This window comes from Giraffa tippelskirchi, chromosome 2, assembly GCF_054371585.1.
Source record: "Giraffa tippelskirchi isolate mGirTip1 chromosome 2, T2T-mGirTip1v1.2.pri, whole genome shotgun sequence".
NCBI classification, from domain to species: Eukaryota; Metazoa; Chordata; class Mammalia; order Artiodactyla; family Giraffidae; genus Giraffa; species Giraffa tippelskirchi.
This window is the reverse complement of record NC_137276.1, coordinates 234,994,295-235,012,132: the sequence shown is the minus strand read 5'-3', so window position 1 is coordinate 235,012,132 and position 17,838 is coordinate 234,994,295. Positions and strand designations below refer to the sequence as shown.

Here is a 17,838-nt window from a genome sequence, read left to right as displayed (position 1 = left end):
CCTTCCCCTTAACTCCTAGCTGTCCCTTCTGGTGGCCGATCCTAGGAGACTCCGCCAGCCCACTACCAGAGATGCTGAGCAGTGACTGGGTGGGGCCCCATGGCTGGACAGCAAGAGCTGGGAGCAGCCCTGTTGAATGTCCCTCGGTCGGAAAACGCACAGAGATGCTGGGGTTGGATCTGCAGGTCCTCACATTAGGTGTGTGAGCTCTCTGAGCGAGAACAGCTTGTCCAGAACTGAGTGGTGCCTTTGCTCGCCTTGGCCAAAGCCCTGCTGAGCCTGGCTGCCCGCTCCCAAGGGGCCCCGAGACTGCCTCAGATTCTCATCCTGCTCCTACCCTTTTCTGACATTAAGTATTTTCACTGAGTTCCTTTCAAGGAAATTCCGTATCAGTCTACGTTATCATCAGACGTGCAATAATATCTTAAAATGTCAAGTACAGTTCAAGACTATGTTTATAACAAAACAGATATAGAGAAAAGCATCTCAGTTAAAAATTACAGAAAGGCATTTGTTTAAATGCCCTTTAATTACAGAGGCAATAAAACTGACTGGTTAGCAATTTTATTTCCATATTGTTCTGGAACCCAAAACTGAAAGCATTATTTGTTTTATCAAAATTGTACCAAAATTCTCATTTTATTGCCTCCACGTAATTGAGCTCTGTGAATTCAAAGATTTAGAGACAGGAGTTGAAAATATGTCTTTTATTAAATCTAAACTTTTCCTATTAACTTTAGAAGACTTTCTTCAAATGTTCATTTTTCTGTTGCTATAGTCACACCCCTCCCTGTCATCCTGACAGTTGACAGTGTGAACCTGGGTGGCTGAGTTGGGCTATTTTTAGGCTTGCTGTCGCTCACGCGTAATTGCACATGGGTGAGCTGCCTGCACGTCTCTGATCTGTGCGCAGCTGGGCCGCCGCGTGCCCTGCCTGCCTGCACGTCGCTGACCTGTGCGCAGCGCGTGCCCTGCCTGCTCCCAGGGGAGGGTTTGCAGCCTCTGCTCGGTGTTCACACTAGTCTGCGGCAGCTCGTCCTTCTGTCGGTGGTTCACACAAACAACGGGAGGGTGAAATGCAATGAATTAAGGGGAGTTAGAGTTCTGCAGCCCAGCGGATCTTAGACTGTCATCGAGGTGGACACCCTACAGGCCATCACGGCGGTTGCTTGTTTGAGGATGAGGAAACAGAGCCAAGGCCTGGGCAGACGAGGGACACAGAGCTCGCTGGCCCAGGCGCCCAGGGCCCGTCCCAGGTCTCGGCTGCTCTTCCCTCGCTCCTGCGGGCACCTCGCTCCAGTAAGGAGCCAGACTTCGGGTCTGCAGTCTGAGGGCACACATCCGCACCGATTTTGCACTTGCCATAATATTTATGCAAGAATTAGAGGTAAGAGGAGGTCATTTTTGAAACTTAGTTTATTTGCCTCTGCAAGAGCTTTATGAATCTGATTTGCTGATATTTAGCAAAACAGCATTCAATAGATGTTTTTGAAAGTGTTCAACAGGCAATTAACTAAAGACATCTGAGAAACAGAGAAGAAAACTGTGATCACCAGACAGCTCTCCCTCTGTCAACCACACTGTGCTGAAAGCTCTTTGTAATTATTAATAATGGGAAACTTTGCCTTTAATTGCAGGATAAGATATACTTCTCCCGAGGGTCTTGTTAGCAGATTTTGACTTGAAGGTCTGAAGATCTGCACTTCCAACAGCCCCCAGGGCACCTGGTGATACTGACCCTTGACAAACACCAAGGGTCAAGCAGAAAGAGAACTTAAGATCACTGGGGCAAGATGCAGTTACTGCATTCCTAACACCGTAGGTGTGTCCGCGCCCCTGCCCTGCAGGCACACGTGCATGGACTCTGGGCGGAGTGCTCCCCTGCCCGCCCCCGCCACAGTCGGAGGCAGCCTGCACGCCTGGCACTGGTGCTGCCTCAGTCTCTTCCCGGCCTCGCGCTCTCCTCGGGGAAGGCATTTCTGCCCAGATTGGATTATCAGAAGCTTTGGAAGCATAGTCCTTGCAACAGCCTTATGCATGCTAGGTCATTTCTGTCTTAGCAACCCTTTGTGACTATAGGGACTGTAGCCCGCCAGGCTTTTTGGTCCATGGCATTCTCCAGGCAAGAAGACTGGAGTGGGTTGCCTTGCCCTCCTCCAGGGGATCTTCCTGACCCAGGGATCGAATCCATGTCTCCTGTGGCTCCTGCATTGCAGCGGATTCTTTGCCACTGAGCCACCAGGGAAGCCCATACCAATCCTACACCTGTTGAGAAAAACTCAGCAAACTGCATGCTCTCTTAGCCTTTCCTGGGCTCCAAGAACACCTCCCTGATCACGTGGTCTCAGTACGGGCGATTCATCTTTCATCATTTTGTTCTCCATTTGATGGCTCTCACCATCTTCCCACCTGCTTTCCCAAACTGAATATCTTTCACTTTTTTAAATATAATTCCCAGATCCTTTCTCTTTTTCTGATTAATTTATTTGTTTTAATTGGAAGCTAATTACTTCACAGTATTGCAGTGGTTTTTGTCACACTCCGACCTGAATCAGCCATGAGTGTGCATGTGACCCCCCATCCTGAGCCCACTCCCCTTTATCTTTCTAAACTGTGTCTGACCGCCTGACCTGTTTCCCCACCTCCACAGCAGGCTGCTTTTCCACTGCCTCTAACCCCAGCCCGTCCAGCTCATGACCCAAGGGACAAAAGGCTTGTCCACCCCACCCCCACCTCAGTAGAAACAGTCCTGCCACCAAAAGCTCGAAGGTGCAAGGACCTTGTGGCTCAGGCTGAACCCAAGAGCTTGTGTGTGGGGGCAGGTGGGGCCTGGGATGAGGAAGCTGACGGTCACCGCACAGCCACGTCCAGCTCCCGGTGAGGAGCGGCACTTAACCGTCCATGGGTCATCGGCTGGGCCAATTCTTGGGGCCTGAGATTCACAGAGATATGTCCCTCTTAAGCCGGCGCTGAGGGCCCTGTCTGACTACGTGGTGTGATTTTAAGATGATCTCAGCCAGGCTTCTATCTCACTGCTCCCAAGTGAGAGGGGTGGTGGTCGAAACCCTGGGCTGTTACCTGTTAGTGAGGTCCTCGCTGTGTTTCTGCTTTTATTTTTAGAAATACATGTTCATCCAAAGGCATCTAACCATTACTGGAGCTTAGAGACCTTCTAAGTTGAAACATACATGCAGCGTCTCTCCTAGTGGACTTGAAGGTAGCAGCCATATCGTGAACAGGATAGATTTTTACCCTGAGAAGCCATCCTTCCGTGCCGGTCTCTGACTGGCAGGCAGGTAAATCTTAAGAGAAGAATCCAGAATCAGTTGCAATCAGTGTGGATTTGGAACTCTGAGCTGAGCACAGCCCACTGAGGAGAGCCGTCTACTGACCTGAAGACCCGTAATGCGCGCGGTGATCCGGTCTTCCCTCGGGTTTTCCTGACCTGGAGACCCGTAACGCACGCGGTGATCCGGCCTTCCCTCGGGTTTTCCTGACCTGGAGACCTGTAACGCACGTGGTGATCCAGCCTTCCCTTGGGTTTTCCTGACCTGGAGACCCGTAATGCACGCGGTGATCCAGCCTTCCCTCGGGTTTTCCTGACCTGGAGACCCATAATGCACGCGGTGATCCGGTCTTCCCTTGGGTTTTCCTGAGTGTTGCTCCTCTCCCAGTGCTGAGTGCACGATCTGCGGCCATTCTGGCAGCCGGATGTGAGCAGGACCCTTGACTGTACTTTCTGTGTGATCTGCTCTTTTGCTTTCTAAGAAAAGACCAAACACAGAGCACCAGACTCAGTCTTTGGCTCTCAGGAGACCGTCACTGACCGTGTTCCCTTCACCTGTCCCTCACGCCCCTCAATCCAGGATCCATGCGAGCGCATTCGTGTCCCTTCATTCTCCATCTGAAAAATATCTCACCCGCGTTTGTTCCTCAAGGGATAAGAATCAGCCCTCGTGCTGGCTAGAAAGCCTCACGTTGGCCGTTCAGCGGTATTTCTTCAGTACCTGCCCTCTAATATGAAAACAGGTTTGGGGAGCCGTTGGTTGGGGGTGGAGTGAAATGGAGGAGTGCCTTTAAAGTCAAGCTCAAGGTGAATGGAAGAGATGAGCGAAACTTCAGTGTAGGGAGAGAGAGCACAGGGACTGTACCGCATTAGCAGCACCTCGAGTGACGCGTGGCTCCAGGCAAGCCAACAGTCCTCCCGGAGCACCAGCGAGCTCAGAGGCGTTGGGGGCCGGGGCTCTGAGTCCAGGGGTGCAGTGAGCAGGCCTGTCTGGAGCAGACCAGGACGCGCCGTGCAGAACTGGGCGCCTTAGGGGGACTTTTAGTCTTTGGGCCTCATCTCTGAATGACAGTGACAAGCGTGAAGGATAAGCAGGACAGGGCCCAGCAAGTGGGTCCTTGCAGAGGAGAGGCCGATGCTTTAACGGGTTATATGATATATTATTATATTGATGAGATTTTTGTGGAATTTCCACAGAAGTAGTTAGTTTTATGAGGTTTTTTTCCCCTTTTATTTCAGTGTCCCAACATCTGTAATGGGTAATACTTAAATATAAGGAGATTATAAAGAACATAATCTTCCTTCTTCACAGAAACAAAAGGAAAGAGCCTTTATATCATCATTTATTCTGCCTCTTACTAGAAGGAAAAATGTGCATTACATTGAAAATTTTAAACATTTCACATTTCTGCCTTTAATATTATGAGGTTTGAAAAGATACTATGTTTTTCCTTTTTTACACACAGATTCAACTTACTTAAAGTAGTGCATTAGTGACTGAGAAGTTGTATATTAGTAAAACAGTTGTGAACACTGCCTTGAATCAGTGTGTGGTAGAACTGGCTAGGCAAAGGCTTTACAAGATCGGTAGTTTGTGAGTTGAAAAATGTTTGCATTCAGGGCATTTAGCAGCCTCTGAAGGTAACTTTCTGTTTGGACTGGGATTTCTATACCCTGAATTGCCTATGTGCAGCTCATCAGCTCAGTTGATTGTAGCTGTGGTTTAGTCTTAAAATGATAGAGAAGGAAATGGCAACCTACTCTAGTATTCTTGCTGAGATCGTCCCTTGGACAGAGGAGCCTGGTGGGCTACAGTCCGTGGGGTCACAAAGAGTTGGACACAACTGAGCTACTGAGTGCACAGCCTGAAAATGAAGTGCACGTTTTATGTCTGTGTTGGCTTTCGGGGGAGAAGATCTTGGTCTTCATCAGCTTCAAAAAGGTGAACTCTGACTGAATCCAGGAACCCAAGCGGGAGAGCTGCAGCAGTGAGGCCATGCTGAGGACACCGAGCTCCGGCTCCCACCCCTGGGTGCCCCTGCCCAGGGCCCCTTCCGTTAGAGGGGCTGGGTGATCCTCCCAGAGATGGGCGGTCTGGCTGCTGTACGAGGCCAAGGGTGTCCCACCCAGTTCTCATCCACCCGCATCCGTGCCGGTGACCCTCTGTGGAAGTGGGGTCTTGACAGACATCCTCATGGTGGGAGGATGGCAGGAGGGGCAGGAGGGAGCACCTCCAGGGGCCCAAGGCAGCGGGCCCCCCCGCACCGCAGCTCTGACCCGGCCCTTCGCGACGAACACGCATTCCCCTCGTTCTCAAGCACAACGCTTGTCCATTAGCGCCTGGTCCATTAACCCCCAAGACAATAGACACACCACTTCAGTTCAGTTCAGTTCAGTCGCTCAGTCGTGTCCAACTCTTTGCAACTCCATGAATCGCAGCACACCAGGCTTCCCTGTCGATCACCAACTCCCAGAGTTTACCCAAACCCATTGTCCATCCAGTCAGTGATGCCATCCAGCCATCTCATCCTCTGTCGTCCCCTTCTCCTCCTGCCCCCAATCCTTCCCAGCTCAGGGTCTTTCCAGTGAGTCAACACTTCGGATGAGGTGGCCAAAGTTTTGGAGTTTCAGCTTCAACATCAGTCCTTCCAGTGAACACCCAGGACTGATATCCTTTAGGATGGACTGGTTAGATCTCCTTGCAGTCCAAGGGACCCTCAAGAGTCTTCTCCAACACCACAGTTCAAAAGCATCAATTCTTCGGTGCTCATCTTTCTTTATAGACCAGCTCTCACATCCATACATAAGCACTGGAGAAACCATAACCTTGACTAAATGGACCTTTGTGGACAAAGTAATGTCTCTGCTTTTTAATATGCTGTCTAGGTTGGTCATAACTTTCCTTCCAAGGAGTAAGCGTCTTTTAATTTCATGGCTGCAATCACCATCTGCCGTGATTTTGGAGCCCCCAAAAATAAAGTCTGACACTGTTTCCACTGTTTCCCCATCTATTTGCCATCAAGTGATGGGACCAGATGCCATGATCTTAGTTTTCTGAACGTTGAGCTTTAAGCCAACTTTTTCACTCTCCTCTTTCAGTTTCATCAAGAGGCTTTTTAGTTCTTCTTCACTTTCTGCCATAAGGGTGGTGTCATCTGCATAGCTGAGGTTATTGATATTTCTCCCAGCAATCTTGATTCCAGCTTGTGTTTCCTCCAGCCAAGCGTTTCTCATGATGTACTCTGCATAGAAGTTAAGTAAGCAGGGTGACAATATACAGCCTTGACGTACTCCTTTTCCTATTTGGAACCAGTCTGTTGTTCCATGTCCAGTTCTAACTGTTGCTTCCTGACCTGCATACAGATTTCTCAAGAGGCAGGTCAGGTGGTCTGGTATTCCCATCTCTTTGAGAATATTCCACAGTCTATTGTGATCCACACAGTCAAAGGCTTTGTCATAGTCAATAAAGCAGAAATAGATGTTTTTCTGGAACTCTCTTGCTTTTTCGATGATCCAGCGGATGTTGGCAATTTGATCTCTGATTCGTCTGCCTTTTCTAAAACCAGCTTGAACATCTGGAAGTTCATGGTTCACATATTGCTGAAGCCTGGCTTGGAGAATTTTGAGCATTATTTTACTACCGTATGAGACGAGTGCAATTGTGCGGTAGTTTGAGCATTCTTTGTCATTGCCTTTCTTTGGGATTGGAATGAAAACTGACCTTTTCCAGTCCTGTGGCCACTGCTGAGTTTTCCAGATTTGCTGGCATATTGAATGCAGCACTTTCATAGCATCATCTTTCAGGATTTTAAATAGCTCAACTGGAATTCCATCACCTCCACTAGCTTTGTTCGTAGTGATTCTTTCTAAGGCCCACTTGACTTCATATTCCAAGATGTCTGTCTCTAGGTGAGTGATCACACCATTGTGATTATCTGGGTCGTGAAGATCTTTTTTGTACAGTTCTTCTGTGTATTCTTGCCACCTCTTCTTAATATCTTATGCTTCTGTTAGGTCCATACCATTTCTGTCCTTTATCGAGCCCATCTTTGAATGAAATGTTCCCTTGGTGTCTCTTATTTTCTTGAAGAGATCTCTAGTCTTTCCCATTCTGTTGTTTTCCTCTATATCTTTGCATTGATCACTGAGGAAGGCTTTCTTATCTCTCCTTGCTATTCTTTGGAATAGCATTCAAATAGGAATATCTTTCCTTTTCTCCTTTGCTTTTCACTTCTCTTCTTTTCCCAGCTATTTGTAAGGCCTCCTCACACAGCCATTTTGCTTTTTTGCATTTCTTTTCCACGGGGATGGTCTTGATCCCTGTCTCCTGTACAATGTCACAAACCTCTGTCCATAGTCCATCAGGCACTCTATCAGATCTAGTCCCTTAAATCTATTTCTCACTTCCACTATATAATCATAAGGAATTTGCTTTAGGTCATTCCTGAATGGTCTAGTGGTTTTCCCTACTTTCTTCAGTTTAAGTCTGAATTTGGCAATAAGGAGTTCATGATCTGAGCCACAGTCTGCTCCCGGACTTGTTTTTGCTGACTCTATAGAGTTTCTCCATCTTTGTCTGCAAAGAATATAATCAATCTGATTTCGGTGTTGACCATCTGGTGATGTCCATGTGTAGAGTGTTCTCTTGTGTTGTTGGAAGAGGGTGTTTGTTATGACCAGTGCGTTCTCTTGGCAAACCTCTATTAGCCTTTGCCCTGCTTCATTCTGTACTCCAAGGCCAAATTTACCTGTTACTCCAGGTGTTTCTTGACTTCCTACTTTTTGCATTCCAGTCCCCTATAATGAAAAGGACATCTTTTTTGGATGTTAGTTCTAAATGGTCTTGTAGGTCTTCATAGAACCGTTCAACTTCAGCTTCTTCAGCGTTACTGGTGGGGGCATAGACTTGGATTACCGTGATATTGAATGGTTTGCCTTGGAAATGAACAGAGATCATTCTGTCGTTTTTGAGATTGCATCCAGGTACTGTATTTTGGACTCTTTTGTTGCCATGACGGCTACTCCATTTCTTCTAAGGGATTCCTGCCCCCAGTAGTAGATATAATGGTCATCTGAGTTAAATTCACCCATTCCAGTCCATCTTAGTTCGCTGATTCCTAGAATGTCGATGTTCACTCTTGCCATCTCCTGTTTGACCACTTCCAATTTGCCTTGATTCATGGACCTAACATTCCAGGTTCCTATGCACTATTGCTCTTTACAGCATCGGAGCTTGCTTCTATCACCAGTCACATCCACAGTTGGGTGTTGTTTTTGCTTTGGCTCCATCCCTTCATTCTTTCTGGAGTTATTTCTCCACTGATCTCCGGTAGCATATTGGGCACCTACTGACCTGGGGGGTTCCTCTTTCAGTGTCCTATCATTTTGCCTTTTCATACTGTTCATGGGGTTCTCAAGGCAAGAATACTGAAGTGGTTTGCCATGCCCTTCTCCAGTGGACCACATTCTGTCAGACCTCTCCACCATGACCCATCCGTCTTGGGTGGCCCCACATGGCATGGCTTAATTGCATTGAGTTAGACAAGGCTGTGGTCCATGTGATCAGACTGGCTAGTTTTCTGTGATTATGGTTTCAGTGTGTCTGCCCTCTGATGCCACGCAACACCTACCGTCTTACTTGGGTTTCTCTTACCTTGGACGTGGGGTATCTCTTCATGGCTGCTCCAGCAAAGCACAGCCGCTGTTCTTACCTTGGACAGGGAAGCTATTTATGAATTTTTCTTAAAGCAGAGCAGCCCGGAGGCAGGCAGTGCAAACAGGTGCCGTTGCCACGGCCCTGCGCTTGTCTCCACGGGCTCATGAGGGTACCCGCGGGGCTCCTGCCAGCTGCCAGGGGCATGTAGGCAGGGAGGCCCCAAAGGCACAGAGTCAGTCCCCTGGGCGCCTTCCAGAGGCCCTTGGGGCTTCTCTCAAGGCGCGGGCCACGACTGTGTCACAGGACCTCCTGGGGTTGGGGGCATGGCAACGTCTGGGGAGGGGCTGGGAGGTGCCCACCAGGGCACGCCAGCCTGAGATTCCAGAGACAGCAGCCGTGAGGGGCGGGGCCGCGGCTGCGGTGCTGTCAGCAGAGGAGAACACGGGAAGGGAGAGGCCCTGAGGAGCAGGGGGGCCTTGCCACGGAGGCCAGTGGACCAAAGGCTTCTGCTCCTCCCGCTTCTTACCTGCCGCTGCCCCACCACACCCTGAAGTCCTGGGGCTTGTGGGAGTCTGCCAGCAAAGCGGGGACGTCCGGGGGGCAGGGCGTCCGGGGCGGGGCATCCGGGGGGCGTCCCGGGGCGGGGCGTTCCGGGGGGCGGGGCGCCCTGGGGGGCGGGGCTTGGGCTCCATGGGGTCTTGTTCCACGTGGCCAGCAGGAGGTGGTGAGACCTCAGCTCTGAGTGGGAGAGTCAGTCTATACACTCAGACCCAGATGTGTGAAACTCCTGCTCCGAAATTCCATTCCTACCAACGGCAGCCCGAGGCCTAAACCTCTTGGTTAAAGGCAGACTTGCTTTCTTACTGGTCACCCGTCTCGTCTGGACCGAGGCCCACAGCTAGTTTCTCCCCCCTGTCTCCTCTCCCCGCCGGGGTGGGTCAGGATTCTGGGGTCTCCGTGTCTCTGTTGTTGGAGGAAGGGCCTCTGAGTGCCCTCCGGCCCCTGCTGGCCTCTGCGGACGGCTCTGTCCCCGCCAGAGCCTCTGACTGCCCTGTCAGCCTGAAACCTCGGCCCTGAAGGCCTTTGGTCCTTAGTGCTTCAGCCACGGGTCTCAGCACGTTGAAGGCAGGAACAGGCGGTGTGACCGAGCCCTTCGGCTTCAGGCGGGGCTCCCAGCAGACCGTCCAGGAGGCAGCAGGAGATCACGGTCCCCGGGTCAGCAGGATGCACACAGCGCTTGCTCTCCACAGTCACCTCCCTTCCTGGCCCCTGGAGCTACACGTAGGCTCCGCGGGCCTCCCCCCGCTAGTTCCTCAGACACAAGAGCCTTGGGTTTCCCGCAGCAGCCCTGGATCCCCCGCACCCACCAGCCAGACTTCCTCCTGGCCCTGGGAGCTCCCCACCGCCCTGCCTCCACAGCTGGAGCAGAGCCCTGCGCCCTCACGGCTCAAGGGGCAGAACCTGCGCCGTTGTGAAGTGCCCAGGCAGCCCTCCGCCTCCCAGCTCGGCCCTAAAAGCCAACAGCTTCCTCAACACAGAGGCAACCTTTTCTGTCCTCCCAAAGACCTACAGAACTGTCTCCTCAATTTTCTGCATTTGGTTGTCATTAATGTCTTATTGAATGGATTTTGTGTGTGTGTTTTATTGAGAGAGAACAAATCGTTACAGGCTTTTAAGGAAACCAAAAACATTCGCTCTCTAATTACATCTATTATCCCATTCCCATTCATCTTGCTTTCTTGTTTTGAAGCGGGCGTTTCTAATAGCTAAAAACTCCAGTCACATATTCTGAATAAATTCAGGCTGCTGTTTTTCTGCTGCTGTCTGTAAAAGGACTTGTCAGCATGGTCTATAGATTTATTCTTGGTGAAAAGTCTAATAAACTGTCAGGCTGGACTTATGTTGATGGGACTTAGTCTTTGCCTTGCCCCTTGCTGGAAAACTTTTTGAAAGAAAAGCTATGAAAGACCTAGATAACATAGTAAAAACAGAGATCAGTTTGTCAACAAAGGTCCGTCTAGTCAAGGCTATGGTTTTTCCAGTGGTCATGTATGGATGTGAGAGTTGGACAGTGAAGAAAGCTGAGTGCTGAAGAATTGATGCTTTTGAACTGTGGTGTTGGAGAAGACTCTTGAGGGTCCCTTGGACTGCAAGGAGATCCAATCAATCCATCCTAAAAGAGATCAATCCTGGGTGTTCATTGGAAGGACTGATGTTGAAGCTGAAACTCCAATACTTTGGCCATCTCATGCAAAGAGCTGACTCATTGGAAAGGACCCTGATGCTGGGAAGGATTGGGGGCAGGAGGAGAAGGGAATGATAAAGGATGAGGTGGTTGGGTGGCATCACCGACTCTATGGACATGAGTTTGAGCAAGCTCTGGGAGATAGTGAAGGACAGGGATGCCTGGCGTGCTGCGATTCATGGGGTCACAAAGAGACACAACTGAGTGACTGAACAGCAACAAAGACCGCAGTGTTTCAAAATGCAGGTGCCAAGGGTGTTCTTCCATATTTGTTCAGTCACTACTTACTGTGCCCCACCCTGCTGAGGGCTGGGGGTAGCCCTGAACGAGACCCCGCTGCAGGTGACGGCCAACCGATAAGCCAGCGCGAACGCCTGTGCTCACGTCAGGTGTGACAGCGCTTTCATCAGCGCCATAGAAGAGCTGACAGCAGGGAGCCCCTGGGTGGCCTGGGCACGAAGTCTAGGGGGGCAGGAAGGCCGCTCCCAGGAGGACACAGGAGAACCGAGATGGAGCCCTGAGGGGAGCGGTTCTCAGGGCTCCGGGGACACAGCCCCCGGGCCCGGGCAGGCTGAATGAGGGCACCGAGCACGCCACGGGCGGCCTGGGTGCCAGAGGCCATGGGGCCAGGCCCGGAGCGGAGCCTCGGACAGCTTGACTGAGGCAGGGCCGAGAACCGGGCTCATGAGGCCGAGTCACTGGGCTCCTGGTACGGCCCCAGGAAGAGAGGCAGCAGCTTTAGTGGACGGTGAGCCCCTTCCTGCACGGGTTCTTGGCTCGGCGCTCTGACGGTGTCTTTGTAAAAATGTGTTTTAATTGACCCCCCCCAGAGAGTCTCCAGGGTAGTCCCGCAGGGTGGGGGGCACTTTCACTCCCGCACCTCCTCTTTAAGAAGCCCCTCCTCAGAAACACAGGCCCCAGCGGCTCCGGGGGCTCAGGCACACCGTGCGGAAGGCCAGGGCCCTCACTCGCTGAAGCTCGGTGAGCAGCTCAGCGTGACGTTGGTAGTCAGAGCTGGCTCGGCAGGTCTTCAGGTCAAGTCTGCATGAAGGCCAGGCCTCCTGCAGACACAGAGGACAGCTCCTGTGAGGGGGTTAAGTCTCACTGACTCCACAGGCATCGCTATCTGGCGACAACCACAGTGCCATGGGTTTGTCCTTTTATTTTTACCACTCTGTTGAATTGACAATTTACCGTTTACATTTTTTAAAGACTGTTTTTCAGCTGCTCAGTCATGTCCGACTTTTTGCGACCCCATGGACCGCAGCATGCCAGGCCTCCCTGTCCATCACCAACTCCCGGAGTTTACTCAAACTCATGTCCATTGAGTCAGTGATGCCATCCAACAATCTCATCCTCTGTCGCCCCCTTCTCCTCCTGCCTTATCTTTCCCAACATCAGGGTCTTTTCCAGTGTGTTGGCTCTTCCCATCAGGTGGCCAAAGTATTGGAGCTTCAGCTTTAGCATCAGTCCTTCCAATGACTGTTCAGGCTTAATTTCCTTGAGGATGGACTGGTTGGATCTCCTTGCAGTCCAAGGGACTCTCAAAAGTCTTCTCCAACACACAGTTCAAAAGCATCAATTCTTCGGTGCTCAGCCTTCTTTATGGCCCAACTCTCACATCCATAACATGACCACTGGACAAACCATATGGACCCTTGGTCAGCAAAGTGATGTCTCTGCTTTTTAATACACTGTCTAAGTTTGTCATAATTTTTCTTCCAAGGACTAAGCGTCTTTTAATTCCATGGCTGTAGTCAGTGTCTGCAGTGATTTTGGAGCCCAAGACAATAAAATCTGCCACTGTTTCCATTGTTTTTAGATAGACAGTTTCTTGTAATTTCTGTCACCAGGAGGACCTGGTCTTCAGCCAGAGGGCGTGAATTAACAGCATTGAATTCTGGGAAGTGTAGGAAGCCTGGCAGAAACGCTGGGTGAATGCTGCATGCTCTTCACCCTGTCCTGTGTCAGCAAGGGCTGCTCTGGGCTCTGCGGAAGTAAGACACTTCTGTCACTGTGAGAACACGCTCATGGGATGTGGGTGGGAGGCTTTGTGCCCCCTCTCCTGTACCCGGCCCCTGCCCGTCTCTGGTTGGGCAGAGCATCGTTGGTAGAGTCGCTGTGAAATGTGGCAGAGGAATTCCCCGACGGGTCTGAAGTGATGGGGCAGCAGCAGATAAATTATAGTCAGGGCGTTAGTTATAAAATGTCATTCTTTTATTTTTCAGTAAATATTCAAGATGTGATATTACAAGAAAATTTGGAAAAAGAGGATCAGATTCTGGTTTCCCTGGCTGGACTAAAGCAGGTACGTCCATTCACTGACCTGGTGTCACACAGGCCGGCCTTTTGTGCCGGTGCAGGGGGGCATCCCGGGGCACGGACGTCCAGCAGTCATGTCCGAGCAGCCCCAGGGCAGGTCCTTGTTTTCCCCCACCCCGACCTCTCGCCCCTTCCTCCCCGCAGCCGGTCCTGCCTGCTCACTGACGCTGCGGCAGGGGTGTCCGGCTCAAGGCCAGCCGTGCCCTTGTAATACATGGACGTCCTGGGGGCACAAATAACCGCCTCCTCTAAGCAGCCTGGGCCCCTCGAGGGGTGCGCTCAGGCAGCCCTTGGAGGACAGACAGAGCAGGAATGTCCCTGAAGGGGTGCAGAGCCCTGACCGTCAGCCAGCCTGACCGGCCCTCCGCCGGGGCCCCCCCTCCGGGGCCGAGGGCGCTCCCTGGGGCCGGGGTGGACACGGGTGTCTCCCGCTCCAGGGGGACCCGGAGACTGCCCCACGCCGGACCCCATGACGGCTCATTTCTCATCCATAAGGCAGAGCTGGGTTTGTTTTCTTCCTGTTCTTTCTTTCTTACGGTCGTATGTTCATACCCACACCAGAGAAGAATGGTCAGGGGACCTCCCTGGTGGCCCAGTGGTTAGGATTCCATGCCTCCACTTCAGGGGCCACAGGTCGGTCCCTCGTCAGGGAACCGAGACCCCACGAGCCTCGAGGCACTGCAAAAGCAAAAAACAACACAAGAGTGACGAGTGGTCAGTGACGAGGGGGCTCAGAGGTGCCCAAGGCTTAGGTGACGTGTGGAGGCAGACCCATTCGTCCTTCTCATGGATCGTCTTCTTTGAAATCAGATCAAAGACATCCTGAAGGGCTCCCTGCGTTTCAACCAGAGCCAGCTGGAGGCTGAGGACAATGAGCAGATCAGCATCGCAGACGACCACTACTGCTCCAGCGGCGCTGCCCAGCAGGTACGACCGGCTCCGAGGGCGGGGGACCGCAGTGAGGGGCGCCGCACACAGCCATGCAGGGCGTGGACTCCCGGGCGGTGCCATCCACTGTGGACGGGCGGCTCCTAGAGTGGGGCAGTGCCCAGCCTGCACACCTGAATCAGCAGCTTCAGCCTGGACTTCCTGCCGGTCTCTGCCTGTTCCTGGTTGGGTGGCTCCAGCCCTCGCCTCCTCCCTCCCCCTTTAGCAGGGGGAGCGCCGTCCCTGCTTCCCCATGCTGTCTCCAGTGTGGTTCACTCGGCCAGACCATTTTGGCCTTCATGGGGAAGGACTTCTCAGTGTCCATCCTGTAAGCCACGTGGGTCAGGGAATGTTTTCTCTGAAGGCCTAGAGAGTGAATATTGTAGCAAAATCTCATCTAACTTGCTTTCTCAAAAAGTAGCATCCAGATGCTTACAAATTGTATATTTCTTTTATGATTTTAAAGAAGCAGAAGGGCATTTTCAAATGGGGCTCTTTCAGCTTTAAGAGTACTCTTCCACCAGAGAGCCCTGTGAGTTCCTTTCTCGCAGCTCCCTGCTCTTTTGCAGAGGCCCTTCCTGGCTCCCACTCCCCACCACTGTCCTGGGAGACCCCGGTGCTCAGCTGGGATGAGCTGGCGGCAGTGACGGACTCCAGGAGTGGTGGCGAGGCCAGAGGCCGGCCCCGGGGGCGGGGAGGGTGCACCCCACACCCCAGAGGAGCACCCCACCCCCACCCCAAGCCCGCGGGAGGAGCCAGGCCCACCCAGCGCCCCCTCACCGCGCCCCCTCTGGCCCTGACCCCTTTGCAGGCCCCGCCAGCAGCCCCAGGACGCCGGGAGAGGCCTGGCGCAGACGACTTCGTCCTGGTCTCCAAGGATGGCGTGGAGGGTGGCGCCAGGCCGAGCCCCACGGCCCAGGCCCAGCCCCTGCGGCCTCTCCGGGGCGCAGCCCGGCCCACGCTCGTGTTCTCCGACCCGCTGACCGGCCCAGCCTCCGCCTCCTCCAGCAACCCCAGCTCCAGCCCAGACGACGACAGCAGTGGCCACAGCAAGGACTCGGGCTTCACCATCGTGAGCCCCTTGGACCTCTGAAGGCCACCCGGCCACCCCCGCTGCCCTTGGGAGACGCCCCTGCCCGCACACCCAGCGTTTGCCCCCTCGGGGCCTGCGGGGAGAGGCAGGGTGGCTTCCCCAGGGCGCCCACCCCATGGGGCCCTCAGCATCACTCCGCCCTCTGCTCCGCACTCACTGGGCTGTCTGGGGGAGGGGGAGCGGGCCTCCAGCCTCCCCTGGGGCGCCGGCCAGGAGAACTGGGGCCAAGCGGCCGCTCCAGAAATCTGCATCTCGGGCCCCTTTCTCCCCTGGAATGCCACCGCCCAGGCAGGCGCAGCGCTCGGACCAGAACCAGGGCTGGGAGGGCCTCCCGGGAGGTCCCACGCTCGCTCGGGATCAGGGCTGCCGCTCAGAAGGCAGGCCCAGGGGCAGCAGGGCTCCAGTGTTTTCCGGGCTCGGCTGTCAGGGCCCCTCCTCAGACAGCCATGCTCACCTTCAGAATCTGAGGGTCAGAAAAGAAGGCCATGAGCTCTGAGCCAGCCTTGCCGCGCACTCCCTGCAGAAGGGCCTCAAGAGCAGGAGCAGCTCCCCGGAACCCCCTCCCCCGCCCCCCATTTTCCCCTGTTGCTTGGCTCATCCCTTTGAAGAGAGCGTCAAGAGAAGGTTGACTTTTTCAGTGTGGAAATCTAGAGTGACCCTCAGCTGGGTCACTCCCCCGACAGACTCTGTGACCTCAGGCAGCCCGCTTTATCGCTTCTGTACGCAGCCTCTGCATCTGGGAAAGGAAGTGTCAGATGGATGACCTGTTGGGTTCTCAGGTTTGCTGATCCTCAAAGCCTGTATGAGCCACAAAAATGACCTTGCCTCACTCTCAGTCATTTAAGTCACATACTAGCTAATACCGTCTGTTACGATAAATGTAGCAATTTCTTAATATTTTAAGTCTTTTTTTTTTTTATGATTTCTGGATTTTCACTGAATATTGTTATTTACCAGCCAGATAAGTTTAAGGATTGCTGACAGTAATCTAAAGTACACATTATTTTATTTCTCAGTCCACAAATCTACTTTTAATTTTTTACTATTATTTTCTACTCGTTTTTTTTCCTTTGTAGAGTTATTTCAGAACTAAGAGCCTCAGCTCCTGGCTGGCTGCTCGCTGGTGTGAGCAGGAAACTGCACTATTATTATTGTTATTATTCAAGTAACAGGTTTCATTTTCTAACTGGAATGATACTGAGTGACCAGTGGAGACGCACACCTTAGTTTGAGCACACGATCAACAGGCAAATGGTAACCGGGCCAGGGACTTATTCTGTAAAGGGATATTTCGGGGTCTGGGCAGAGGTACGTTCAGTCTGTCAGCCTGAGCAGATGCCCTGAGGAGACAGTGAGGCCCCACATTGCAGATTCCACGTAGTCAGTTATCCAGCTCACTTACCCAAGTGGCTGAAAAGAAAATGGACAAGTCAAAAAGCAGTTATTGAGGATTTAGAAACCTTTTACCTTTCCAAAATGTGCAAGCAGTTTGGTTTGAGAGAAGCAGTCATTAGTCTGTGGTGTCCAGTAGCTTTTCCAAAATAGTGTGGCGTGTCGCTGATTTGGAAACTAAAGTCTGGCGTTAAGGACTCAGCTGGCCAGGGAACACGGCACCCGCGGCAGCCACTCCACATGCCACTGGCTCGCCGTCCACACGGGGTCCAGGCTCACCCCAGAGCAGGACCTGAGAGGCTGAGACGGGCGCGAGGTTTGGTGGGCCCCATGTAAAGTCGGGGCCCCTGTATGTACTGAAAGCAAAATGCCAAACCTGACAAGCTTCTGACAAAGCTGTTTACCAAGTCGCTGGCCACTCTTAGTAGAATACCTTGAATTGAATATTTTAAAAGTTCAGCTTTCATTAAACGCACGTCCTGCCATTGGAGAACTGTCATAAAACATCTTTTTCGCGTGACCACCACTTCATACAGTGGAAAACTACGCGCAGTATGCTGCGTCCACGTTGGCGGCCTTTGTGTTCCCTGTGTACCCAGCAGGGGTCTCCAGCCAGGAGCAGCCGTCCCACCACAGTGCCCTTGACCCCGCGGCTCTGCACGTTCAGGGGGTCTGGCTACTTACATTCTGCTTAGTAAGCGTGGCTCTCAGCAGGCATGCTGTCAGAATCATCCAGAACCCAGAGACCCCAGCAGTCATACATAAGTAAAACTTGTTTTAGGATTCGTTTTTTTTCCCCCAATAAATACTGATTAGATCTTACAGTCCGTCTGCATCTTAAGACATTGTTTTCTGTTAGGAAAGTGTCTGATTCTCAATGGAACTAGAGTGGCTAGTCTGTGGTTCACACTGGAACT

General features: G+C 52.2%; 1 protein-coding gene across 50 annotated transcripts in view; it reads left to right on the top strand.

Moving 5' to 3' along the window:
• Positions 1–17,748, top strand: part of TBC1D5 (TBC1 domain family member 5) — a 589,150-nt gene extending 571,402 nt beyond the window's left edge. For all 50 annotated transcript variants that reach the window (XM_081573339.1, XM_081573355.1, XM_081573315.1 and 47 more), the window contains 3 exons: positions 13,416–13,495; positions 14,320–14,436; positions 15,248–17,748. In XM_081573339.1, coding sequence (XP_081429465.1) covers positions 13,416–13,495; positions 14,320–14,436; positions 15,248–15,529 — 479 coding nt within the window. In that variant the 3' untranslated portion in view covers positions 15,530–17,748. The remainder of the gene's footprint in view (positions 1–13,415; positions 13,496–14,319; positions 14,437–15,247) is intronic.
• Positions 17,749–17,838: the final 90 nt, after the last annotated feature.